Source organism: Pan paniscus, chromosome 9 (genome assembly GCF_029289425.2).
Source record: "Pan paniscus chromosome 9, NHGRI_mPanPan1-v2.0_pri, whole genome shotgun sequence".
NCBI lineage: Eukaryota > Metazoa > Chordata > Mammalia > Primates > Hominidae > Pan > Pan paniscus.
Window position 1 is genome coordinate 49,930,111 of NC_073258.2, and position 27,634 is coordinate 49,957,744.

At 42.5% G+C, this 27,634-nt stretch overlaps 1 protein-coding gene across 3 annotated transcripts in view; it reads right to left on the bottom strand.

Annotated features, from left to right (window-relative positions):
* FNBP4 (formin binding protein 4) overlaps window positions 1–27,634 on the bottom strand; it is a 51,569-nt gene that overhangs the window by 4,810 nt on the left and 19,125 nt on the right. For 2 of the 3 annotated variants that reach the window (XM_034932623.3, XM_034932622.3), the window contains exons 7-15: window positions 24,687–25,025; window positions 22,580–22,790; window positions 15,220–15,344; window positions 12,631–12,735; window positions 11,131–11,264; window positions 9,968–10,155; window positions 3,076–3,386; window positions 2,637–2,781; window positions 1,588–1,928 (exon numbers count right to left, since the gene is read on the bottom strand). In XM_034932623.3, the coding sequence (XP_034788514.1) occupies window positions 1,588–1,928; window positions 2,637–2,781; window positions 3,076–3,386; window positions 9,968–10,155; window positions 11,131–11,264; window positions 12,631–12,735; window positions 15,220–15,344; window positions 22,580–22,790; window positions 24,687–25,025 (1,899 nt within the window). The remainder of the gene's footprint in view (window positions 1–1,587; window positions 1,929–2,636; window positions 2,782–3,075; window positions 3,387–9,967; window positions 10,156–11,130; window positions 11,265–12,630; window positions 12,736–15,219; window positions 15,345–22,579; window positions 22,791–24,686; window positions 25,026–27,634) is intronic. The other variant, XM_034932624.3, reaches the window with a different exon arrangement.

A 27,634-nucleotide genomic window follows, 5' to 3' on the forward strand; every position in this document is an offset into this window, starting at 1 on the left:
GGAGGCCAAGGTGGGTGGATCACTTGAGGCCAAGAGTTTGAGACCAGCCTGGCCAACATGACAAAAACCCATCTCTACTAAAAATATAAAAAATACAAAAATTAGCCTGGCATGGTGGCGCACATGCCTGTCGTCCCAGCTACTCTGGAGACTGAGGCATGAGAAGTGCTTGAACTGGGAGGCAGAGGTTGCAGTGAGCTGAGAGCATGCCACTGCACACCAGCCTGGGTGACAGAGACTCTGTCTCCCCTCCCCCTGCCAAAAAAAATCAATGATACAGTTAGTTCTAAGAGAAGGTATAATGATATAATATTTTTTCTTTTCGCTTACCTTCATTGTCTAAATCGTCTATAATAAACATACAGTTTTTTTGCCCCTTTTCTTGAGACTCCGTTTCAAAAGGTGGTATTTTATAAAATCAGGTCATATAAATTTCCTTTAACCTCCCTACCCTATGCAATTCAAAATATTGCCTTTATCTCGTCTCCTCAGAATTACAGCGTTCCCATTTTCAAATTTTAAATAGATGCAGCGTTCCTATCAAATGATTAAAAAAAAAAAAAGCTAAAAAATAAAGCTGGAAAGACCAACAAAGCAAATTGCCATATTAGCTGGGGGTGATGGCGGATGTCTCTGACTCAAAAAAAAAAAAAAAAAGGAAAAAAAAAAATTTCTCATAGATGTATTTTTCCCTTATCTACTCCCAAGCCACCCCCTGCCAGAAGAAAGGTTCTACAAAAGCAGAGGGTTTTTTTTTTTTTTTTTTTTTTGTCTGTTTGATGTACTGCTAAATCCTAAGCCCCTAGGGAGAGTATCTGACAAATATATTAGATATTGATAAGACCAATTTTTATCCCTGTTTTTCTTTTTTTTTTTAAGACAAAGTTTCACTTTTGTCACCCAGGCTGGAATGCAGTGGTGCGATCTCAGCTCACTGCAACCTCAGCCTCCCAGGTTCAAGCGACTCTCCCGCCTCAGCCTCTTTAATAGCTTATCCCTATGCTTTTTAAGAGAAGCAGTTGTATGTTTGAAGACCCGTCTGGGTGATGCTGGCTCAACAAGCAGGAGTTGACATGACTGAGTACTGTACTCATGTTGAGGACTAGGTATGGGGGCCCAAGCTGATTCTCCTCCCAGCACTTGAGACAGACAGATTTCTTAAATAAGGTCTCCCCACTGAGAAAGTAAGCTGGACATTTCAATTTCTTTTTTCTTTTTTTGAGATGGAGTCTTGCTCTGTCACCCAGGCTGGAGTGCAGTGCTGTGATCCTGGCTCACTGCAACCTCTGCCTCCTGGGTTCAAGCGATTCTCCTGTCTCAGCCTCCCAAGTAGCAGGGATTACAGGTGCGTGCCACCAGGCCCAGCTAATTTTTGTATTTTTAGTAGAGACAGGGTTTCACCATGTTGGGCAGGCTGGTCTCGAACTCCTGACCTCAGGTGATCTGCCTGCCTCGGCCTCCCAGAGTGCTGGGATTACAGGCGTAAGCTACAGTGCCCAGCCTGAAAATGGTTAATTTCATGTTATGTGAATATAACCTCAATAAAATTTTTAAAAATAAATTTTTAAAAAGGGAAATTTATTATACCTTGTCTTTCTTTCCTTTTTTTGTCTTTTCAGGTGGTGGCATTTTGGGAGCTGGTGGTGGTGGAGGAGGAGGAGGAGGAGGTGGTGGTGGTGGTTCTATAATGGTAGCGGTAGGCACAGCACCTCGGGCCTGAACTGGCTGCAATGAGGGAGCAGTCACTCCAATTGGGACAGAACATTCTGCATAACTCATAATTGCAGGTGCTGCCGCTAGTCCAAGGTAATTTGACTGCAGGCTCATTCCTCTGGCCTGATGACCCATTCCTGCTGCTGGAAGGCTAACTGGTATTGTCTGATGTCCAATTCCTGTTGCCTGGTTTCCAATCCCTGCTGCCTGGTGACCTAACACAGAAAACATAAAATGATACTATAAAAAGGACATCATGACAAGAACAGATGCAGTGAAAAGAGAAGTGGGGATTAGATCACATGGAAAATGATTCCAATATATCCTTTTCTAAAAAACATAGCCATATTTGCTAGTAGCAAAATATATTAATTTTGAATACCTTGGCATTAAACTACCTAAACATCGAAATCATCAATGTACATAAATATACAAGACAATCTGGAAGCATATGTGCTGAACGTTTTTTGTGTTTTTGAGACAGAGTTTTGCTCTGTCGCCCAGACTGGATGAAGTATAGCAGTGTGATCACAGCTCACTGCAGCCTCAACCTCCAGGGCTCAAGTGATCCTCCCACCTCAGTCTCCTGAGTAGCCGGGACTACAGGTGCAGACTACCATGCCTGGCTATTTTTTGTCTTTTTTGTAGACAGGCTTTTGCCGTGTTGCCCAGGCTGGTCTCCAACTCCTGAGCTCAAGCAATCCGCTTGCCTCAGCCTCCCGAAGTGCTGGGATTATAGGTGTGAGCCACTGTGCACGGTCAGCTAAACTGTCAAGTTTTTTTTTTTTTTTAAGTAAAATAAATGCATACTGACAGTCTTTGCAATCAAGAGCCTTTAACATTTCTTTAGTTTTTATGGCATCTAATGCTGAAAAGAAAAGAAACAATACATTGAGGAAAAACCACGCTCTATGCACAATTACCTGTAGCTATAGCTGACTGGCTATAGAGAACTGGAGAACTGCCAATGGTAGCTGACCTCTGAACCACTGCAGTGCTAATTTCTGTAGCTTTCCTCTTTATTCCTTTAGTGGAAGAAGAACTAGAGATGGTGGAATCAACTGAACTCTGAAACACAAACATTTGTTATCAGTGGCTGAAGGCCATGGTTAAACATAGCCCGCTCCCACCTCCTTTTTTGAGACAGGCTCTCATTCTGTTGCACAAGCTGTAGTGGTGAGATCATGACTCATTGCAGCCTCCTGGGCTTAAGCAATCCTCCTGCTTCGACCTCCCAAAGGTCTAGGATATAGGCGTGAGCCACCGTGCCCGGCCTTTAAACATATGCTTCTAAAATAAAACATGGTGTCAATCATGTTCCAGTCCTCAAAATCACTCAGAATGCCAAAGGGAATTACTTACCTGGCTAGTTACAACTGTGGTTTGTGCTGAAGGTTTCAAAGGGGTGTCTTCCTCTGTTCCTGGGGCAGGGGGCTCCTCACTTCCCTCATCCTCCATCTCTACCTCCTGGATCTCACCATCTTCCGCAGGAGGAGGTGGTGGAGGAGGGGGTGGAGGTGATTCTGGAGGTGGAGGTGGGGGTGGTGGCATTTCCAAGGGTAATGGAGGTTGAAGCACAGGAACATTTGACTGAAGGAGGGTCCAGAATGGAGTAAGTGGCATGAGTGATGAAGAAGAAACTTGACCAGAAAAGGATTCTTTACAAAGAGAACCTATGAAAACAGGTAAGAGTCAGGGAAAAAGCAAGAAAAAAACTCCCTGGCTTATATTCATAGAAATGTTCAACTGGTCAGTAAGATAAACATTTATAGGAACCTAGCACAGTGTACAAAACAATACAGAATGTGGTGTCAAACAGCAGGGAATGGCTCCTTCCTTGAAAAAAATTTGGCCCACAGGCATCTATTCTATACTGATATCGCTAAAATATTGAACAACTCAGTTCAGAAATGACTTCCATGGAAAGATAAATTTATGAACTTCATAGCACCTTCCCCATCTGTATTATACTTGTCCTTCGGGTCCATATTTGTGGATGAGTAGAAGAATATTACATCAACTCAACGAGAAATGCAGTCATCTGAATCTGTAGTTTGAAGTTTTTGATTTCAAACACTCACAAGCTTCAACATACACAAATAAAAGGTAATAGTCTGGAGTCTATTTCAAAAGTGAAAGAGTGAGTGAATAATGTGCACCTGCAGTAATTATTACACATACTTTATTTTTTAGTGAGCTAGACAAAGTGAGTAAAGACAACCCAGAGTATTCATTCAAAATACTCAGGAAAGTTCTACCCATTGTGTTTAATTTGGATTACTAAATTTAAAAAATCCATTTGCAAGGTGCTACTGTCAACTATATCATTCCTTCACACCCTTGCATACATTACATTCATTTGTGATATCACAGAGACACAAGTTAGGGATGGCAATTTTTACTTTTGCGATAAAAGAGAAATTTAGGAAGATAAATCTTCAAAGTATATAACTCAGATTTTTTAAAACTGCAGTGGTTTTGAAATTGCTGTTGCTGAAGTCTACATTACGAAATTGCAGCTGAAAAGTTGCAGGATCAGCTTTCCTCAAACTTTGTAAAAGCCATCATTGATTACTGTCTTTTCTCTGCTGGGAAAACCTTTAAAGATTAGAGAAAATAGGATATACTTACTTGTAGCCTTCCCCAGCCCTCTTTATCGTCAATAGGGAAGTTTCACAATATATGGGACTATTAGATATATATCCCAGGAATGTTGAAGGGGATTTTCTCCCTAAAATCATAGAATTTAGGAGTAGAAGAGACATGAGAAATCATCTATTTCAACCTCTTCAGTTAAAGGTAATGAAACCCAGGCAGGAACTAACTTGCCCAAGATCATATCAATGTTAGTGGCCAGACCAGAGCTAGAACTCAAGTCTGATTCCTCATCTGATACTTCCTGTTTTACTAAGATGTCCTGGTGAGATACCATGAATCCAAGAGCTTTAGACATCTCAGTCAAAAAAAATATCACTTCACCCGGAGTAGATACGCAGAAGAAGTCACCTGTTAAATTTCATGGTCAAAAGTGGTAGATTAAATAAGGCTCAATTATGAAAGACTCTAGGGCAAGAAGGCCATTTACACTGCTTTGCTCAAAATACACACTGGCACTCAACAAGGTAAAACAAACAAAGCAACCATGAGCCATTTGGGTCTTGCTCTGTTGCCCAGGCTGGAGTGTAGGTGGTGCGATCATAGCTCATTCTAACCTCAAACACTTGGCTCAAGCGATCTTCCTACCTCAGCTTCCCGAATTGCTAGGACTACAGGTGTGCATCACCACACCTGCTAATTTTTAATTTTTTTTTTTTTTTTTTAAAGAGACAGTCTATGTTGCCCAAGCTGGTCACGAATAGAGTAGTTTTACTTTTTATGGAACAGACAGACAATACATTGTGTAAAAGACTTTAACAACATCATTCCCACTGTCTCCTTATTTTAAGACAGCTGCTTACTGCCACTTTTGGAAAAGGACATTGAAAAAAATTCACCAGGAACATAAATGCAGTTTTCTGGCTAAATGACCTCAAATGACTCATTAAACTTTTATATTTGGCCATATTTAATATTAATTTATGCATTAACTTTTAGAGAAAATCAAGTATGGCCAAGTAGTCTACATTATACAATAGTACACAAGGACTACATCAGAACTAAGTCAATAAACGTTGAGGATTAACTTAATTATTAAGGATTAAACTCCCTTCTATTAAACTAATCACAACATACAGTAAGTAAATATAAGTTAAGATTTTCTTTATTTTCTTTCTTTTTTTAAAAAGGCTAGTCAAGTGAAGCAGCAGGACTGGAGAAGAAACAAAGTCTGTAACTGGTTGTGATCAATTAGTTGTAAACACCACTGCACTCGGACCAGCCAGATTTTCAAATATTGGTGGATGTCTCCTCTAGAAGCATAATGCAATACCAACATGTTTATGATGGTGACATGCTATTATGCAGAGGAACTCAAGTGAACACAGAGTTGGTTCAAGGTTAATAATGTGGTTTATGACCTCCAACAAAGCTAATTAGAATTAACTAAACTCTGTAAATATGAGATTAAACTAGACTTGATAAAATTAGCCACAAATGACGAGCATTTTTAGAATATGTGAATCCAATACTTTTCTTCTTTTTTTTTTTTTTTGTGACGGAGTCTCACTCTCTTGCCCACGCCGGAGTGCAGTGACGCAATCTTGGCTCACCGCAACCTCTGCCTCCCAGGTTCAAGCGATTCTCCTGCCTCAGCCTCGCGAGTAGCTAGGATTACAGGCCCACACCACCACATCCAGCTAATTTTTGTATTTTTAGTAAGAGAGGGGTTTTCGCCATGTTGGCCAGGCTGGTCTCAAACTCCTGACCTCAAGTGATCTGTGTGCCTTGGCCTCCCAAAGTGCTGGGATTACAGATGTGAGCACCTGGCCTCTGCTTTTATACTTCATAAGCACTTCAAATTCTCACATACAATGTGTCTCCCTCAAACTTTGTTATGAGGTCAGCACATTACCCATCTCACATGAAAATAAATAATAAAAATACTCCAATCTCCAACTAAGTTTATTCAAATTATAAAAGCTGTGTCATAGTAATGACAATTATCTCCTTTATCTTACGAAGACCATCAGAAAATTCTAGTTTGAATACACATGGATGTCGTATTACAATGATGCTTCTCCTCGCTTTTAAATTTAACTTAGTATTTTTGCTGTTTAAGAGAATATTTAAGTCTGAAGCCCAAGGACAGATTAAAGTGGTATATACAGCTCTTTTTTTAGATGGACTCTTGCTCTTGTTGCCCAGGTTGGAGTGCAATGGTGTGATATTGGCCCACCACAACCTCCGCCTCCCGGGTTCAAGTGATTCTCCTGCCTCAGCCTCCCGAGTAGCTAGGATTACAGGCATGCGACCACGCCTGGCTAATTTTGTATTTTTAGTAGAGGCGGGGTTTCTACATATTGGGTAAGCTGCTCTTGAACTCCCGACCTCAGGTGATCCTCCTGCCTCAGCCTCCCAAAGTGCTGGGATTACAAGCATGAGCCACCACACTTGGCCTACGCAGCTTTTATTACGTGCTCAAAGATTTAAAAGCTACAAGCTTAAAACTGAATATGTTATGAGAATACAAATTCTTAATTTTTTTTTAAGACGGAGTCTCACTTTGTTGCCCAGGCTGGAGTGCAGAGGTGTCATCTTGGTTCACTGTAATCTCTGCCTCCTGGGTTCAAGCGATTCTCCTGCCTCAGCCTCCCGAGTAGCTGGGATTACAGGCACCCGCCACGACACCTGGCTAATTTTTGTATTTTTAGTAGAGACAGGGTGTTACCATGTTGGCTGGTCTCAAACTCCTGACCTGAAGTGATCTGCGCGCCTTGGCCTCCCAAAGTGCTGGGATTACAGCCGTGAGCTGTCATTTTTCCCTTTTCTTTTTGAGACAGGATCTCACTTTGTTGTTCAAGCTAGAGTGCAATGGTGTGAATATAGCTCACTGCAGCTTCAACCTACCAGGCTCAAGTGATCCTTCCCACCTCAGCCTTCCAAGTAGCTAGGACCACATACTCGTGCTACCAAGCTAGGCTAATATTCTGCAAAGATGGGGTCTTGCCATATTGCCCAGGCTGGTTTTGAATTCCTGAGCTGAAGTGATCCTCTTGCCTCAAACTCCCAAAGTGCTGGAATTACAGGCATGAGTCACTGCACCTAAGAACCTTGTTTCTGTAGGCGTCTTTTTTTTTTTTTTTTTTTTTAAGATAAAGAGTTTTGCTCTGTCGCCCAGGCTGGAGTGCAATGGCGTGATCTTGGTTCACTGCAACCTTCGCCTCCCAGGTTCAAGTGATTCTCGTGCCTCAGCCTCCGAGTAGCTGGGATTACAGGCGGCTGCCACCACGCCCAGCTAATTTTTGTACTTTTAGTAGAGGCAGGGTTTCACCATGTTGCCCAGGCTGGTCTTGAACTCTTGACCTCAGGTGATCCACCCGCCTCAGCCCCCCAAAGTATTGGGATTACAGGCATGAGCCACTGCACCCGGCCTAGGCATCTTTATTTCTATGTATAGAAAGCCTTCCTTAATTTTCCCCCCAAAGAGAAATTATTGTTTAGTATTTTGAATGAAGAGCTCAGTTTAGCAATTTAAATCAAGAAATTATACAAATTGTTCCATGGAGATTAAAAAGAAAAAGGAGCTCAACTTCATCTAAGTGACATAAGCCCAATATAAAAGATATGTTGGATATCTTGAACCCAACTCATCTTTAGAATCCACTCCATCTTTAAAAACATAATGTTAAATTCAAACACTGAAACAACAAATAATGATTAAAAATGACTTAGAAAAATAAATAGAACTTTGAAACTTCTTGGCTTCTCAGAGTGTAATTTTGCACCCCTTCCCCCACTTTATTTTTGATACAGGGTCTTGTTCTCTGTCGCTCAGGCTGGAGTGCAGTGGTACAATTATGGCTTACTGCAGCCTCAAAATCTTGGGCTCAACCAATCTTCCCACCTCAACCTCCCAAACAGCTGGGACTACAGGCGTGGGCCACTAACTATGCCTGGCTAACTTTTTAAAACAATTTTCTGAAGAGACAGGGCATTGCTGTGTTTTGTGTTTTTTCTCTTCTTTAAAAGATAGTTGGTTTTAACCACCACTGAGCTGATTAAGAGCTCTCTTTATTAGGCTTAGAACTATTGATTATTGCTCTTAAATCTCACAGAACTTAGTGTAAGATTTGGATTTTACTTGGATCAAGTTTATCCTGCAATTCTAGGGGTTCTCAATAAAGAGAGGCTTAAGAATATAACCTGTTTTATCAGTGGCTTTTTCCTACACTACAACTAGTTCTGTTTTAATTAAATAGGAATGGCTCAAGAGCCTCCTTTTACCAGACAGTATCAACTATGTGTGTCATAAAGGGAGAAAACAGCTTAATACTCATCTAAAGTGTTCACAGAACATTCAGAATTGGTAACAGTGGAATTTTCAACTTTGGAACATATAAGGGATGTTGACAGTGGTCAGGAGTGGAGCCACCTATCCAGAACCACGATCAAGCCTCTTCAGTTCATTAACTGCTAAAAAGCAAACAAAAAGAACCAATATATTATTAGTCATGTCTATCACTGCTACCAAAAGAGAGGAAAAATATTCAAAAGAAAATCTCTTCATGTAAAAGGGAAGTGAAATGCCCTGTAACTTGAGAAAATGCACTTCTAAAATGTGAAGTAGAATAAAATCAGCCTTTTGCTATGTTCTGAAATTATCACTGCAGTTGTATGTGACCTGCTGACGATTTCTAGGCTATTTAAGAAGTTAACAAAATCATCTGGTACACAACCAGTTTCATTTGGTACATTACTAGTGCTTTTCTACTATCATCAGGGAGCCAGTAGAGTACAAGCATCAATTTCGATAAGTTTTAGACAAAAGAATTCAGCTCTTAACTCTGTTATTGACAAATTTCACTTTTTAAAATTTTCAAAGATCTATTACTTTAGAAACGACTCATAGACTCTTGCCTTCATATGCCATCAGTTTAACAAATAGCTACCAATTCTTAAGATTAATAGGTGGAAGTTTCTTTACACATTGGAAACTTTTTAAAAACTAAAGGAACTGAGGAGCATGAAAGCCTATCTTTTAAAAAATGTATGTAACTAAACTAAATTCTTCTAAGAGTACCTTAAAAATGGAATGAGCCATCCTATTGCCAATTGTTTTAGACCAGAAGATTGCTGGTGATTTTTCATGATCAATTATTTTGCTTCTCTGAAACAAGTACTAATGGCATTTCTTCATATCATTTTGATTTGTACCAACAACGCTTTTTGTAAGATTAGCGGAGGTGAGAAATGAGGTTGCAATATGAACAGACTAAGTGTTGTATAGAAATGTATAACAAATCTCAGCATGCCACATATATTGACAGTTCAACTATCTAGTTCCTCAGCACAAGCATTCCTATTTTTGGAGACCCACAGCTTAGTCAGTGGCATGACAGAATGGTTATAAAACAATTTTTTAAAATCAAAATCTGTTAGCCTATCTTTTCACTTTGGGGCACAGTTTTACACATGATAACAATAGTATGCTGATTTCCAACCATAATAACTCATGCATTCCTTGTTTTAGTTCACACCACTATTCTCAATCAGAAGCTTATATTATTATGACATAAAATCTTTTAATAATGTAAATTAATAAGATTTTTCCTCTAAAGTCATTTTGGCCCAATTAGTACAAGGTAAATTGTCTCACCTGTGGAAGTTTCAGAGGATTCTGTTGAATTTGAATCAGTGCCAGTTTTGTCTTTCAAGGTCTGTTTGGCAAGAGTCTCATCTCTACTTTCTTGTGCTTGGCTTTCTTCTTCTTCCTCTTCACCATCTGGAAACTCCCACTGAGACTCGCCCGACTGTTCGTTTACATAGAAATACCGCCTATGATCCCTAAATTACAAGAAAGAAAACACATGTTTTAAAACCCGTTCTCCTACAAAGACACTTCCATTTGGTCCTGTCCCAGGACAGCAGTCTGCTTTCACAGGGACGAACCTCTTAATGGACTGCTATTCACAAAGGCAACAAAGAGCTTTGACAATTGAGAATGGAGAACCAAAGATAATTCAAAGCTATTTGCACTGCCAGCAACTCTGTGAATACAGCCCTGAACCCTCTCACTCCAACAGATGAGACTTAGAAAACACTTTTCTCTTTTTTTGTGATTTGCCAATGCATAACAGGCTTTCAAGTTTCATTAATGAAGGGACTCAATCGCCTAGAACACTAATTTCCCTTCCAAAGAAGAGAACAACGAAGTTTGTGAAAGGTGACTCTTCCCCTCTTGGACCGTGGAATTCACATTTCATATTCTTGATATCAAACACAGTGAAAGCTAAAGAGAGGGAGAGGATCTGGGAGCTGAAAAATAAAAGAGCAAAGATTTCAAATAACGAAAAAAAAATCAAGAAAAGCCAAATATATAAAGAAATGTTTTCATCTGACCTGCTGGCAGAGGATAGTAATCTTGTTCTTCATTCACATCTTCAGCCACGAAGTTTTCCTTAACTTCACCGAGGTTAATCAGGAGTAGTTGCTTCCAGAGGTCCTGTAAAGCGCACAGAGCTCTCGCATGCGCTTAACCCCCAAGCCCGCCCTACTCCGTGCAACACTCTGGAGAGTAAAAACCAGCTTTGTCCATATCTTGGGAAAAAATCCGTTACATGGAACACTTTAAACATTGCTTTTGTTTCTCCAATGTGTGGCTGGCCAAACTTTGTGCTTGCGGTGCTTTGCCTGCCCAGCACCGCTAACTGCAGCTGCTCTCAGTCTCCAGACAGGCTGTCATGTCGTCAGATGGTGGTGATCACAAATCATGTCTGAGATGTCAAAGGTGAAAGGTGAAAAGGGGAGAAGAGTGCGTACCTGTCCCAGTGGCAGGACCAGCCTTTAGGAGTGGCGTTTATTTCATACTGTTTTAGTTGTTCTGCTGCATCCTGAAGTTTTCGTTTAAGGTAGTTTCCATTAAGAGCCCCTTCCCGCCAGTCTGCAATTCGAGTCTAGAATAAACAGACAAATAAGTTAAAGACTTAATATTACATGTCAGGAGACACACGCAAAGGGGATATAAACCTTCTGCTCCAAGACTATATCCCTGTGCTCTGGCAGGACAGTAGACCAGAGAGGAAAATAAACCCCATCTTCATCTCATAAAATAATCTTAAGGCTGGGCATGGTGGCTCACGCCTGTAATCCCAGCACTTTGGGAGGCTGAGGCGGGTGGATCACCTAAGGTCAGGAGTTCAAGACCAGCCTGGCCAACAAGGTGAGACCCCGTCTCTACTAAAAATACAAAAATTAGCTGGGCTTGGTGGCAGGCGCCTGTAATCCCAGCTACTCGAGAGGCTGAGGCAGGAGAATCAATTGAACCCGGGAGGCGGAGGTTGTGGTGAGCCGAGATCATGCCATTGCACTCCAGCCTGGGCGACAAGAGTGAAACTCCGTCTCAAAAAACATCTTAAGTACACAGCAGAGTTCTGAAAAATGAAATTGGGCTCCAGTATATTTTAACACTACCAACTCTCCAATATGTGTGAAAATGAGTAGTAGTAGTTTTGTCTTCCCTTTTGGACTTATTAAGATTGGTTTCCCCAGTAGTTTTACTTTTTTTGGGAGATAGTTCACTTGTTCCAGTACTGTTAGTAATCACAGTTAAGGATTCAGTTCTTTTTTTTTTTTTTTTTTTTTTTTTCAGAGACGGACTCGTACTCTGGCTCTGTCGCCCAGGCTAGAGTACAGTGGAGCAATCTCTGCTCGCAACCTTTACCTCCTGGGTTCAAGCGATTCTCCTGCCTCAGCTTCCCGAGTAGCTGGGATTACAGGCATGTGCCACCACGCCCGGCTAATTTTGTATTTTTAGTAGAGATGGAGTTTCACCATGTTGGTCAGGCTGGTCTCGAACTCCTGACCTTGGTGATCTACCTGCCTCGGCCTCCCAAAGTGCTGGGATTACAGGTGTGAGCCACCGTGCCTGGCCAAGGGTTCAGTTCTTAAGAAAATTAGTCAGCTTCCTACAGGAGCTCCTTACCTAATCCTGCCCTGCCATTTTGTAAAGTATGCAGGTTACAAATAGGACTCAACTTTTCTCTTTAAACAGACTTATAATGCTTTAACACTTACAAAGTACCTTCAACATTACATGGCCTCATCTGACCATGAGAATGTAATTTTAATTTGTGAGAAAAAAGTCTATTTACTGTGCTTTGGTTAACACAGTTTTATTTCCTGGATTGTCGGCTCAAATATTCTTCAAGGTTAAAAATTTAAATTTAGGCTTAAAATGTAAGCAAGACAGAATCGTTAACACATACAGCATTTCATTCAAACACTTAACTGTTTATGCCAAAAAAGAAAAAAAAGACTTACCTCAGTCTGTAAGAGCAGCACATGAAAGTTGGAGATGGATTGTCTATTAATGCCTAGAAACTCAAATTTACTTGTCAGGGTATTTGCCAGTTCTCCAATCTGAAACTACAATGCAAAAAAGAAAAAAAGTAAAACTAGAATCCGTAACATTTTCTGTATTATGTACAATCCTTCATTTATTCTTACAGATATTAGAAATATGGGTCTGCCTATAAACAGCCTTCCCCAAACAGCTGTATTTAGTTATCCAGAATATAAAATTCTAATTTATAGTAACATAATACACATAACAAAGTGACAAATGATGACAGGAATCAAATGCATATCTACATAATCACAATGCATTTTAAAAATTATTCAAAGCAATTATTTTGTTTCAGACAAAGGTCTTGCTATTGCCCAGGATGCTCCTGAACTCCTGGTCTCAAGTCAGCCTCCTGCCTTAGTCTCCCAAAGTGCTGAGATTACAGATGTGAGCCACTGTGCCCAGCCCATCATAATGCATTCTAATACAACATGGAATTCAATAGTTGCAAATGGATCCCAATATTGAAAAGCTAAATTCAAAGAGTAGAATTAGAATGGTGGTTGCTAGGGGCTGGAGACAGGGGGATATGGGGAGATGTTGGTCAAAGAATACAAACTTTCAGTTATAAAATAAATTTTGGGGCTGGGTGTGGTGGCTCACACCTGTAATCCCAGCACTTTAGGAGGCTGAGGCAGGTGGATCACAAGGTCAATAGATAGAGACCATCCTCGCCAACATCGTGAAACCCCACCTCTACTAAAAATACAAAAATTAGGTGAGGATGGTGGTGCACACCTGTAGTCCCAGCTACTCGGGAGGCTGAGGCAGAAGAATTGCTTGAACCTGGGAGGTGGAGGTTGCAGTGAGCCAAGATTGTGCCACTGCAATCCAGCCTGGTGACAGAGTAAGACTCCATCACCCCAACCCCGCCCCCCCCCAAAAAAAGGAAATCTAAAGCACAGCATCGTGACTACAGTTAACAATACCTGAAATTTGTTAAGAGTATAGATCTGATGTATCATCCCCACATACAAACACAAGACAACTCTCCAAGGTAAGGTGATATGTAAGTTACTTTACCTGGTTTGTGATAATCATATCATAATATATACATATAACAAATTATGACACAGTACATGCAAGATATATGTATAGTCAACTACAGCTCAACAAAGCTGGAAAAAATAGATCCTGAATGATACAAATACCAATATTGTCAAATTGCCATTTATCCATTAATTGCTTATATTAGCCACCTGCTGAAGCCTGAAACAAAATTAATTATTCCAGTCCCTTCTACTTGGTTGTTCCCTAACTAGTAACTGGATACTCTTTCAAGTCAAAAGAATACGTTAAGTGGTTTTTCCAATAGACCACCCTTAAATAGCTAATACTTATTTGGTCTAACTCTCCCATGAGATTAGGTTAGAAATGCAATTCAAACTAAATTTGCCTTTGTGTAAAGACAAGTATTTCACACAGGAATTAAATCTGTGACTTTTCTCCCAAACTAGAGAAGCCTATAAGCTACTGCTTGTCAAACAGAGGCTTAATTTGAAGAAAGCAATTGAGCAGTTAGAATTTTAGATAATTTCTCAGTATCAAGTCAGCCTTAATTATTTCAGACTGAAATATGATCTTTTCACCTAACCAAGTAAACAATTTAGGTTTGGAAACAGTAAAGATTATTTTTACTACTTGTTAACAGAAAGCAGTTTAATAAATGGCATTAAAAAAAATTGGGGCCCGGTGCGGTGGCTCATGCCTGTAATCCCAGCACTTTGGGAGGTCGAGGCAGGTGTATCACGAGGTCAGGAGATCGAGACCATCCTGGTTAACACGGTGAAACCCCATCTCTACTAAAAATACAAAAAATTAGCCAGGCGTGGTGGCAGGCACCTGTAGTCCCAGCTACTCGGGAGGCTGAGGCAGGAGAATGGTGTGAACCCAGGAGGCGGAGCTTGCAGTGAGCCGAGATCATGCCACTGCACTCCAGCCTGGGCAACAGAGCGAGACTCCGACTCACAAAAAAAAAACTTGCCAGGCGTAGTGGTGGGTGCCTGTAATCTCAGCTACTTGGGAGGCTGAGGCAGGAGAAGTGCTTGAACCTGGGAGGCAGAGGTTGCAGTGAGCCAAGATCGGGCCACGGCACTCCAGCCTGGATGGCAGAGCAACACTCCCTCTTGGGGTAAAAAAAGAAAAAAAAAAAAAAAATTTGGCGGGCCGGGCGCAGTGGCTGACGCCTGTAATCCCAGCACTTTGGGAGGCCAAGGTGGGGGAATCATGAGGCCAGGAGTTCGAGACCAGCCTGGCCAACATGGTGAAACCCCGTTTCTACTAAAAATACAAAAATTAGCTGGGAGTGGAGGTGCGTGCCTATAATCCCAGCTACTGGGGAGGCTGAAGCAGGAGAATGGCTTGAACCCAGGAGGCAGGCAGAGGTTGCAGTGAGCTGAGATCGTGCCACTGCACTCCAGCCTGGGTGACAGAGCAAGACTCCGTCTCAAAACAATGATAATAATAATAAAAATTTGTCAAGTTGCATTAAGTAATATACATACTTTCAAATCCTGTTCTTCTTCTACTTTTGGTGTTATCTGTACTTTTATTTTCTCTGGAGATTCTTCTACTTCCATCTCTTTATCTGAATTCTCATCTATTTTTTCTGAATTTTCAGCACCAATTGCTGTAAAAAAAACATGTAAAATTAAACCAAAGTACCAATACTTATGGAACACTATATACATTTTCCCCCATAGCAGATATCTGCAAAAGATTATTAGTTCTTTCTCTCTTGCCTGTTTTACTTACTTGTTAAAACTCTTCAAACATGTCAGCCTACTGTCTATATAACCCAAAAACAATTCAGGGCCGGGCACAGTGGCTCACGCCTGTAATCCCACCACTTTGGCATTTGGAGGTGAGCAGATCACGAGGTCAGGAGATCGAGACCATGTTGGCTAACACAGTAGAACCCTGTCTCTACTAAAAATACAAAAAATTAGCCACGCATGGTGGCATGTGCCTGTAGACCCAACTGAGGCAGGAGATATGCTTGAACCCGAGAGGCAGAGGTTGCAGTGAGCCGAGATTGCGCCACTGTACTCCAGCCTGGGTGACAGAGTGAGACTCCATCTCAAAAAATAAATAAATAAAATAAAAATCCTTTATAATCAACTTTCTTAAAATACATCTATAAGTAAAATTTACTTTAGCCTATCAAATTACCCTGAAGTTTCTGCTTTCCCCTTCTCCTTAACATCTTTTCTAATCTTCTCTTCCAGAATACCACTGCTTCAATTACTTATAATAGCTAGACAGCAAACCTGAGTATGTAAGAATTCTTTAACAAGTTGCAGGGGAAGGTGCTCAAAAGAGCAACATTATTAGCATTATTATTTTTTAGAGACAGGGTCTCATTCTGTCGCCCAGGCTGGAGTGCAGTGGCATGATCTCGGCTCACTGCAGCCTCGACCTCCTAGGCTCAACGGATCCTCCCACCTCAGCCTCCCAAGTAGCTGGGACTACAGGCAGGTGCCACCATGTTCGGCTAGTTTTTGTATTTTTAGTAGAGATGGGGTTTCACCATGTTGCCCAGGCTGGTCTCAAACTCCTGGACTCAAGCAATCTGCCTGCCTCAGCCTCCCAATGTGCTGGGATTATAGGTGTAAGCCACTGCACCCAGGCTGCATCACAATTTTTTTTTTTTTTTTTGAGATGGAGTTTCGCTCTTGTTGCCCAGGCTGGAGTACAGTGGCGTGATCTTAGCTCACTGCAACCTTTACCTCCCAGGTTCAAGTGATTCTCCTGCCTCAGCCTCCCAAGTAACTGGGATTACAGGCATGTGCCACCAAGCCTGGCTACTTTTGTATCTTTAGTAGAGATGGGGGTTTCACCATGTTAATCAGGCTAGTCTCGAACTCCTGACTGGTGATCCGCCCGGCTAGGCCTCTCAAAGTGCTGGCATTACAGGCGTTAGCCACCACGCCCAGCATGCATCATTATTTTCAAACCATCTGGTAACTTCCTTCCTGAACTGGTGAAAACCTACAGACATCTCTATATTGAATCCACCTACTTAGTTGGTGCTATTGGTAATGGGAATCTCCAAAAGAGAAGAGGTCTACCAACTTAAACGGAGCACACAATATGAACTCTTTTATCTTTGCTTTCCAACACCTGCATACTCAAACTAATTCACACAGTCTGAATGACCGCCAGTTAAAAAGCCAAAAATGGCCGGGCATGGTGCCTCACGCCTGTAATCCCAGCACTTTGGGAGGCCGAGGCAGGTGGATCACCTGAGGTCAGTTCAAGACCAGCCTGGCCAACACGGTGAAACCCTGCTTCTACTAAAAATACAAAAAATTAGCTGGGTGTGGTGCTGGGCGCCTGTAATCCCAGCTACTCAGGGGGCCGAGGCAGGAGAATCGCTTGAACCTGGGAGGTGGAGGTTGCAGTGAGCCGAGATTGCACCATTGCAGTCCAGTCTGGGCAACAAGAGCAAAACTCTGTCTAAAAAATAATCATAATTTTTTAAAAAGCCCAAAATACCTCAAATGTGAAAACCGTGACTTTGGGTAATCCTTCATCTTCAGGATTAAAAGTAAAAATGTGACTTTAAATAGCTTTTAATATTTTAAACTTTTTTTTTTTTGAGATGGAATCTTTGTCGCCCAGGCTGGAGAACAGCGGAGCTATCGCGGCTCATTGCAACCTCAACCTCCTGGGTTCAAGCAATTCTCCTGCCTCAGCCTTCCAAGTAGCTGGGGCTTCAGGCGTTTGCCACCATGCCCAGCTAATTTTTTTTTTTTCTTTTTTTTTTCTTTTTTTTTTTTTTTTAGTAGAGACAGGGTTTTGCCATGTTGGCCTGGCTGGTTTCAAACTCCTGGCCTCAAGTGATTTGTCCACCTCAGCCTCCCAAACTGCTGGGATTACAGATGTGAGGCATGGCGCCTGGCTTTTTTTTTTTGAGGCACGGTCTTACTCTGTTGCCCAGGTGGGAGTATAGTGCTATGATCACAGCTTATTGCAGTCTTGACCTCCTCCAGCCTCATTTTTTGTTTTTTAGTAGAGACAAAGTCTCACTATGTTGCCCAGTTTGGTCTCGAACTCCTGAACTCAAGTAATCCCCATGCCTCAGCCTCCCAGAATGCTGGGATTAAAGCTGAGCCATTGCATCCGGCCTAAAACTTTTTATTAAGTCCTTAACCTTATAATATAATAGCCTGGCTCTCCTTTTACCTGATCGTTAATATTCCCTCTTTATTATCAAATTGTCTGAAACAAAATCTTCCCACTAATCCCATTTATTAATTTTTAATGCCATTATATATTAAAAGTCTTCCATCTGGTGGCAGGTCCAAGAATTTAACAATTTTAAGGATGGCTAGAGTTAAAGACTAGAATGTTTTAGACGGCAAGTACACAGGCTCTATTAAATTAGAATGCACACACCCCTTTGACCTAGCAATATACCACTAGGAATCTTTACTGCTGTGAAACTAGAATGTACATAAAATATATTCATCAGGATGTTAGCACAGTATGATTTATTGTGAAACAGGTTAACAAATGCATATAATATAAAGAATAAAATTAGCTCAGTGAGGTGGCACAAGCCTATAATTCCAGCACTTTGGGAGAGCGAGGCAGGAGCATCAATTGAGCCCATGAATTCAAAGCTGCATTATGATTATGTCAACTACATTCGGCCTGGATGACAGAGTAAAATCTGTCTCCTTTTTCTTTTGAGATGGGAGTTTTGCTCTTGTTGCCCAGCCTGGAGTGCAATGGTGCGATCTTGGCTCACCACAACCTCCACCTCCCAGGTTCAAGCGATTCTCCTGCCTCAGCCTCCCGAGTAGCTGGGATTACAGGCATGCGCCACCACGCCCGGCTAGTTTTATGTATTTTTGTTTGTTTGTTTGTTTGTTTAGTAGAGACAGGGTTTCTCCACGTTGGTCAGGCTGGTCTCGAACTCTCAACCTCGGGTGATCCGTCCGTCTCGGTCTCCCAAAGTGCTTGGATTATAGGCGTGAGCCAGGCCAACATCCTCTCTCTTAAAAGAAACAAAAATTCAAGTAAATTGGTCAGGCGCAGTGTCTCACGCCTGTAATCCAAGCACTTTGGGAGGCAGAGACGGGCGGATCACCTGAGGTCAGGAGTTCGAGATTAGCCTGGCCAACATGATAAAACCCTGTCTGTACTAAAAATACAAAAATTAGCTGGGCACGGTGGCGCGCGCCTGTAATCCCAGCTACTCGGGAGGCTGAGATAGGAGAACTGCTTGTACCCGGGAGGTGGAAGTTGCAGTGAGCCACGATCGTGACACTGCGGTCCAGCCTGGGTGACAGAGTGAGACCCCGTCTCAAAAAAAAAAGTAAATATAACATGGCTTATTAAAATATCAAAATATTAACATGTTAATATTGAGTCTTCCCAGGCTTCTCTGCCATCACAGCCACACCAGATATGACCTCTACCCTCATGGTGTCAGTCATTATGTTCCTTTAGCTTCCTCATGGACAGATCTTTAAGCACAACATACATATGTATTTGTTTTTTTTTTCCCCGAGACAGTCTCACTCTGTCGCTTAGGCTGAAGTGCAGTGGCACAAACTCGGCTCACTCCAACTTCCGCCTCCTGGGTTCAGGTGATTTCCTGCCTCAGTCTCCCAAGTAGCTGGGATTACAGGCGAGCACCACCAGGTGCAGATAATTTTGTATTTTTAGTAGAGACGGGGTTTCACCATGTTGGCCAGGATGGTCTCGATCTCCTGACCTCGTGATCCGCCTGCCACGGCCTCCCAAAGTGCTGGGATTACAGGCATGACCCACTGCACCCAGCCACATTTTTTTTTTTTTTTTGTGATGGAGTCTCATTCTATTGCCTAGGCTGGAGTGCAGTGGCGCCATCTCAGCTGACCACAACCTCCACCTCCCCAGTTCAAGAGATTCTCCTACCTCAGTCTCCCAAGTAGCCGCCACGCCCAGCCTATTTTGCAGTTTTGGTAGAGACAGGGTCTCACCATGTTGGCCAGGCTGGTCTTGAACTCCTGACCTCAGGTGATCCACCCACTATGGCCTCCCAAAGTGCTGGGATTACAGGCGTGAGCCACCGCACGCCAGTCTGTTTTTCTTTTTCTTTTGAGGCAGGGTCTTGCTCTGTCACTCAGGATGGACTGTAGTGGTGTAATCATAGCTCACTGCAGCCTCGAACTCCTGGGCTCAAGCTATCTCCCTCCCTCAACATCCTGAGTAGCTGGGATTATATCCGTGTGCCACCACACTGGCTAATTTTTAAAAAACATTTTAGAGACAGTGTCTTGCTATACTGTCCTGGCTGGTCTTGACTCCTGGCCTCAAATGATCTTTCCGCTTTGCCCTCTGAAAGTAAATATTATTGTTTCTATCATTAAGCCACATTGATGCACATAACTATGGTATGTTCACTTTGTCACTGCTGCTTAGTATTCCTTTCTAAGAATATACCACAGGGCTGGTCGCAGTAGCTCACGCCTGTAATCCCAGCACTTTGGGAGGCTGAGGCGGGTGGATCACAAGGTCAGGAGTTCAAGAACAGCCTGGCCAAGATGGTGAAACCCCATCTCTACTAAAAATACAAAAATTAGTCAGGCGCAGTGGCAGGCGCCTGTAATCCCAGCTACTCGGGAGGCTGAGGCCGGAGAATCGCTTGAACTCGGAGGGTGGAGGTTGCAGTGAGCTAAGATCATCCACTGCACTCCAGCCTGGGTGACAGAGTAAGATTCCGTCTCAAAAAAAATAAAAAAATAAAGAATGCACCACAATTTATCTATGATACCTCTAATGGACATTTGAGTGCTCTATAGGGTTTTTTTTCATAGCACAAATGCAGCAATTTTTTTTAGTGAAACATGGACACAATTTAAATGTCCATCAACAGTGGGCAGAGTTAAATACGCACATCTACACCACTCAGTTCTAACCAATGACCAATAATTTTTAAGGCACGTTGTTAAGTGAAAACTGTTATGTTGCCTAATAATCTATATGCTCTCATATATGGTAAAATTTACATATATACACATAAACACACTCATACATACCTAACTGAAAACATATATAAAGAACATGGTCTGGAAGGATATATGTTTATAAAGGACAGAGAAAATAGCTGGGCACAGCTGGGATTACATGCCTGTACTCCCACTGCTTTAGGAGGCCAAGGTGGGCAGATCACCTAAGGTCAGAAGTTTGAGACCAGCCTGGCCAACATGGTGAAATCCCATTTCCACTAACAACACAAAAACTAGCTGGGCATGGTAGCAGGCGCCTGTAATCCCAGCTACTCGGGAGGCTGAGGCAGAGAATTGCTTGACCCTGGGAGGTGGAGGTTCCAGTGAGCAGAGATCGTACCACTGCACTCCAGGCTGGGGGACAGAGCAAGACTCCGTCTCAAAAAAAAAGAAAAAAGAAAAAAAAAAAAAAAAAAGGACCACGGGGTAGGGAATGAGAATAATGAAAAGATAAAGAGGATTTACAGAATTTTCCTTTATGTTATTCCGAACTGCCAACTGAAAAGAAAAAATTCAGGCTAGGGGTGCTGGCTCATGCCTGTAATCCCAGCACCTTGCAAGGCCAAGGTGGGCAGGTCACCTGAGGTCAGGAGTTCGAGACCAGCCTTGCCAATATGGCGAAACCCCATCTCTACTGAAAAATACAAAAAATTAGCTGGGCGTGGTGGCGGGCGCCTGTAATCCCAGCTACTCAGGAGGCTGAGGCAGCAGAATCACTTGAACCCAGGAGGCACAGGTTGCAGTGAGCCAAGACTGCACCATTGCACTCCAGCCTGGGCAACAAGAGTGAAACTCCGTCTCAAAAAATATAAATAAAAAGAAAAGAAAAAATTCAAACAAGGATGTCTTTCTTTATTTATCACCTGTATTGTTGTTTTTTTTTTTGTTTGGTTCTTTCTTTTTTTTTCTTTTATCAAGAAACAAGGGTCTTGCTATGTTGCCCAGCTAGCCTGGAACTCCTAGGGTCCAGGGATCCTTCTGCCTCAGTTTCCTGTGAAGCAGCACTGGGCTGTTTTTGAACCACGATCCATAAAAGTATTTTCTTCTAGGTGTACTCAACTAAGGTTTGGGGTCCTTATCTTACTGCTAACTTTCCACTACAGAATTAGGGCCACAGCTGAAAGCAGTGGCTCACGCCTGTAATCCCAGCACTTTGGGAGGCGGGCGGATCAACTGAGATCAGGAGTTCGAGATCAGCCTGGCCAACATGGCGAAACTCCGTCTCTACTAAAAATACAAAAAATAGCCAGGCGCGGTGGCAGGCACCTATAATCCCAGCTACTCGGGAAGCTGAGGTAAGAGAATTTCTTGAATCTGGGAGGCGGAGGTTGCAGTGAGCCAAGATCATGCCTTTGTACTCCAGCCTGGGCGACAGAGTGAGACCTCCGTCTCAAAAAGGAAAAGAAAAAAAAATAATTAGGGCCAAATGGAGATTAAAATATGAGCTTCATCCAGGGATCTCTGAAAATAGATTAAAAAATGCAGCAGGAGCTCTTCGACCTTACCATGAATGAATGATAAGGTCCTTATTACCTGAATGAAGACAACTTGGGTCCTCATGACACAAACAAACTCTCTACCCACCCACACAGAGGCTGGGCAACGTAGACAGAGAGAAGAAATGGGACTGGACTCTGAATACACCACCATCCAGTGGGTGTCAGCCTCTCAGGCTCTTACTCCTCTACCAGAAAAAGATCTGGAAAAGGTAGAGAAGTGGATGGAAGCTTCCTTCCCAGCACTTCTCCCAAAGAGTAAAAGTACAATCTCCTGTTTTGTTGAAGAGGAAACAAAAAAAGACAAGAGTTTCCTTCCCCTCTATATCTTTCAACTCTGAAGTTTAATGTGAAGCACAAATTACCAGTTTCTCCATTTTCTGGAGTATCTCGTCCAGTTTTACTAGAACTCCTACTGGTAGATTCTGGACTGGTAGCTCGAACAAACATCTTCCATTTTCCTCTTTTAGACATAAGCCTACGCATTCCATCTTGAGATGCTGGCTGGCTGATATCAGAACGTGGACTAGACCCTGACACACTACCATCTCCTTCCTCCAAGGCTCGCAACTCTGCCTACAAAGAACATGACAATTAAGTTAGTGTCATTAACTGCTTATTAATATGTATAATCAGAATAATAAACAAGACTATGTTGTTGAAATTTAAATCCTTTTAGAACAGAAAGCACTTTTTTTTTTTTGGAGACAGGCTCTCCCTCTGTTGCCCAGGTTGGAGTGCAGTGGCATGATCATGGCTCGCTGTAGCTACAACCTTCTGAGCTCAAGCAATCCTCCCACCTCACCCTTCCAAGTAGCTGGAACTACAGGCACATGTCATCATACTTTTTTTTTCTAGTAAGAGATGATATCTGGGTATGTTGCTCACATTGGTCTCAACTTCTGGGCTCAAGTGATCTCCTGCTCAGCCTCCCAAAGTCCTGGGATTACAGGCATGAGCCACTGCACTCGGCCTACTCACTCTATTTTTATTTTTTAATTTTGCCAATTTTTTTGTGGGTACATAGTAAGTGTATATATTTATGGGATACATGAGATGTTTTGACACAGGTATGCAATGTGAAATAAGCACATCATGGAGAATGGGATAACCATCCCCTCAAGCATTTATCCTTTGAGTTACAAATAATCCAACTTCATTCTTTAAAGTTATTTTATAATATACAGTTATTATTGACTACAGTCACCCTACTGTGCTATCAAATAGTAGGTCTTATTCATTCTTTCTGTTTTTTTTCTGGTACCCATTTGTATAAGTCTGAGTAATGTCAAGTCTCTTTATTGATTATCAACTACCTGTTGTGGGAAGTCAAGGATCCTGAATGGAGGGACCAGCTGGAGCCGTGGCAGAGGAACATAAATTGTGAAGATTTCATTTTAATATGGACATTTATCAATTCCCAAATAACACTTTTACAATTTCTTATGCCTTTCTTACTTTAATCTCTTAATCCTGTTATCTTAGTAAGCTGAGGATGTACATCACCTCAGGACCACTGTGATAATTGTGTTAACTGTACAAATTGATTGTAAAACGTGTGTTTGAACAGTATGAAATCAGTGCACCTTGAAAAAGAACAGAGTAACAGTGATTTTTAGGGAACAAGGGAAGAAAACCATAAGGTCTCACTGCCTGGAGGGTCGGGCAAAAAGAGCCATATTTTTCTTCTTGCATAGAGCCCATAAATGGACATGCAAGTAGGGAAGATATCGCTAAATTCTTTTCCTAGCAAGGAATATTAATATTAATATCCTGGGGAAGGAATGCATTCCTGGGGGTAGGTCTATAAACTGCCGCTCTGGGAATGTCTGTCCTATGCGGTTGAGATAAGGACTGAGATACGCCCTGGTCTCCTGAAGTACCCTCAGGCTTATTAGGGTGGGGAAAAACCCGGCCCTGGTAAGTCTGTGGTCAGACTGATTCTCTGCTCTTGAACCCTGTTTTCTGTTGTTTAAGATGTTTATCAAGACAACATGTGCACCGCTGAACATAGACCCTTATCAGTACCTTTTTGCCCTTTGAAGCACATGATCTACTCCCTGTTCTTACACCTCCTCCCCTTTTGAAACCCTTAATAAAAAACTTGCTGGTTTGAGGCTCGGGTGGGCATCATAGTCCTACCGATATGTGATGTCACCCCCGGTGGCCCAGCTGTAAAATTCCTCTCATTATACTCTTTCTATTTCTCAGCTGGCCGATACTTATGGAAAATAGAAAGAACCTAGGTTGAAATATTGGGGGCGAGTTCCCCCGATAACTACCAAAAGTATCATCAAGGATCAAAAAACCTACAACTCTGTAGTTTAAAGTTTTTGCTGCGTAAGCTTCAACATACCTAGATGATGGGATAAGAAAAACAAAATCCCAATAATGGTTGTAAGTCAAGCACAATGATCCCTGTAGAGTAGTACTGAGGAAAAAACATTCTACAAGTAACTTTCAAAAGCTTACTTTTTTCCTTTCCAAAACTAGCTCCAGTTCAAGGGTATCTTGTTCCTCTTCCTCCTCACTTTCTCCAGATTGGACAACACTGCAAAGATCCTCCTGAGAAGGGTCTTCTATATTGTCCAACATAATTTCCTGTGGCTTTACTATTGTTGTTGCTTCTTCTACTGTTGTACTTGTTTCTTTTACTTCTGAAACTGGCTCCTCTTTACAAATTACTTTTCTTCTCCATCTCTCTTCTTCTTCTTTTATTCCCTCAGGCAATAAAGGAGCAAGCAGCGATGCTGCCACCCCTTTCTTCTCCTCCTCACTATTTGAGAGAGCCTGAATTCCTTCATTTACTTCCTATAAAGAACAAAATAATTTAGTCTCATTTAATTCTGAAATAAATCTCACCTGCACATACATTCAATTGCACATACATTCATATTAACTGTTTTCAGTAGCTGAATACTCAAGGTAAAAACCACTTTTTTTTTTTGAGATGGAGTCTCGCACTGTCACCCAGGCTGGAGTGCAGTGGCACAATCTTGGCTCACTGCAACCTCTGCCTCCCAGGTTCAAGCTATTCTCCTGTCTCAGCCTTCCGAGTAGCTGGGATTACAGGCGCCTGCCACCACGCCCAGCTAATTTTTTGTATTTTTAGTAGAGGCCTTTCACCACGTTGGCCAGGCTGGTCTCAAACTACTGACCTTGTGATTTGCCCACCTCAGCCTCCCAAAGTGCTGGGATTACAGGTGTGAGCCACCGTGCCCGGCCAAAACCACTTACTCCCAACAGGTGAGTATATATTTATACCATTACATTATTACTTTAGACAGACACTGACTGAATGAGAGCCTAGTTCTAGGTAGGATTCAAATATATCCTCCCTGCTATTCTCAGGATGTCAAAAGGCAGACTAGTAGTAAACAGAGATAGACTTAAGATCAGTATTTTGTCAGCTCATAACATGACTGGATAAATCTTTACCTTCTTCTGTATGATGAGAAATTTTTTTTTTTTTTTTTTGAGAGAGTCTCACTCTGTTGCCCAGGAGTGCAATTGCGTGATCTCAAGTCACTGCAACCTCTGCCTCCCAGGTTCCAGCGATTCCCAGCCTCACAGCCTTAGCCTCCCAAGTAGCTGGGATTACAGGGATGCACCACCACACCCAGCTCATTTTTGTTTCTGTTTTTGAGATGAACTCTCACTCTTCTTGCCCAGGCTGGAGTGCAAAGTGTGATGTCGGCCCACTGCAACGTCTGCCTCCCGGGTTCAAGCAATTTCCCTGCCTCAGCCTCCTGAGCAGCTGGGATTATAGGCGAGAGCCACCAAGCCTGGCTAATTTTTTTTGTACTTTTAGTAGACACAGGGTTTCACCACGTTGGCCAGGCTGGTCTCGAACTCCTGACCTCAGGTGATCTGCCCACCTTGGCACCAGGCCCAATTTTTGTATTTTTAGTAGAGACAGGGTTTTACCAGGTTGGCCAAGTTGACCTTGAACTCCTGACCTCAGGTGATCTGCCCACCTCAGCCTCCGAAAGTGCTGGGATTACAGGCGTGAGCCACCATGCTGGGCCTGATAAGAAAATTTAGTAAGTATGCCATGAAGGTGATTTAGACTAAAGTGAACTATTCCTAGGCCGGGCACAGTGGCTCATGCCTGTAATTCCAGCACTTTGGGAGGCCAAGGCAGGCGGATCACAAGGTCAGGAGTTTGAGACCAGCCTGGCCAACATAGTGAAATCCCATCTCTGCTAAAAATACAGAAATTAGACCGGCATGGCGGCGTGCGCCTGTAATCCCAGCTATTCGGGAGGCTGAGGCAGAAGAATCGCTTGAACCTGGGAGGCAGAGGTTGCAGTGAACTGAGATCATGCCACTGTACTCCAGCTCGGATGACAGTGTGAGAGACTGTCTCAAAAAAATAAAATAGCTGGGCGTGGTGGCTCATGCCCGTAATCCCAGCACTTTGGGAGGCCAAGGTGGGAGGATCACATGGTCAGGAGTTCGAGATCAGCCTGGCCAATATGGTGAAACCCCGTCTCTATTAAAACTACAAAAATTAGCTGGGCGTGGGGCAGGCGCCTGTACTCCCAGCTACTCGGGAGGCTGAGGCAGGAGAATCGCTTGAACCCGGGGGGTGGAGGTTGCAGTGAGCAGAGATTGCGCCACTGCACTCCAGCCTGGGTGACAGAGCTAGGCTAGGTCTCAAAGAAAAAAAAAATAATAAAAATAAAAAATATAAATAAAACAAAATAAAATAAAATGAACTATTCCTGAAATGAAATTTGTGATTAAAGTATCTGCTTCTCCCATTGGGGTAACACTTGTCCTATCCTCCTTTCTGTAACTGTAAATTTAAGTTATTACTATTATTTCTGGATGGTCTCACTCTGTCCAGGCTGGAGCACACTGGCACAATGATAATTTTGAACTCCTGGGCTCAAGCTATCCTCTTGCCTCTGCCTCCTGAGTAGCTGGGACTACAGGTGTGTGCTACCTTGCCTGGGTAATTTTTCTTTTGTAGAGATGGGGTTGATCTTGTTATGTTTTCCAGGCTGGTTCAGAACTCCTGCACTCAAGCCATCTTCCTGCCCTGATTAAATTATTATTTTATTATTATTATTAAATTTTTTTTTGAGATGGAGTCTCACTCTGTCACCCAGGTTGGAGTGCAGTGGTGCGGTCTCAGCTCATTGCAGCCTCTGCCTCCCAGATTCAAGCGATTCTCCTGCCTCAGACCCCCAAGTAGCTGGGACTACAAGCATGTGCCACTACACCCAGTTATTTTAGTATTTTTAATAGACGGGGTTTTACCATGTTGGCCAGGCTGGTCTTGAACTCCTAACCTCAAGTGATCCGCCTGCCTTGAACTCTCAAAGTGCTGGGATTACAGGTGTGAGCCACTGCGCCAAGCTCAATTATATTATTTTAAAGTATTTTTTTGCCGGGCGCGGTGGCTCACGCCT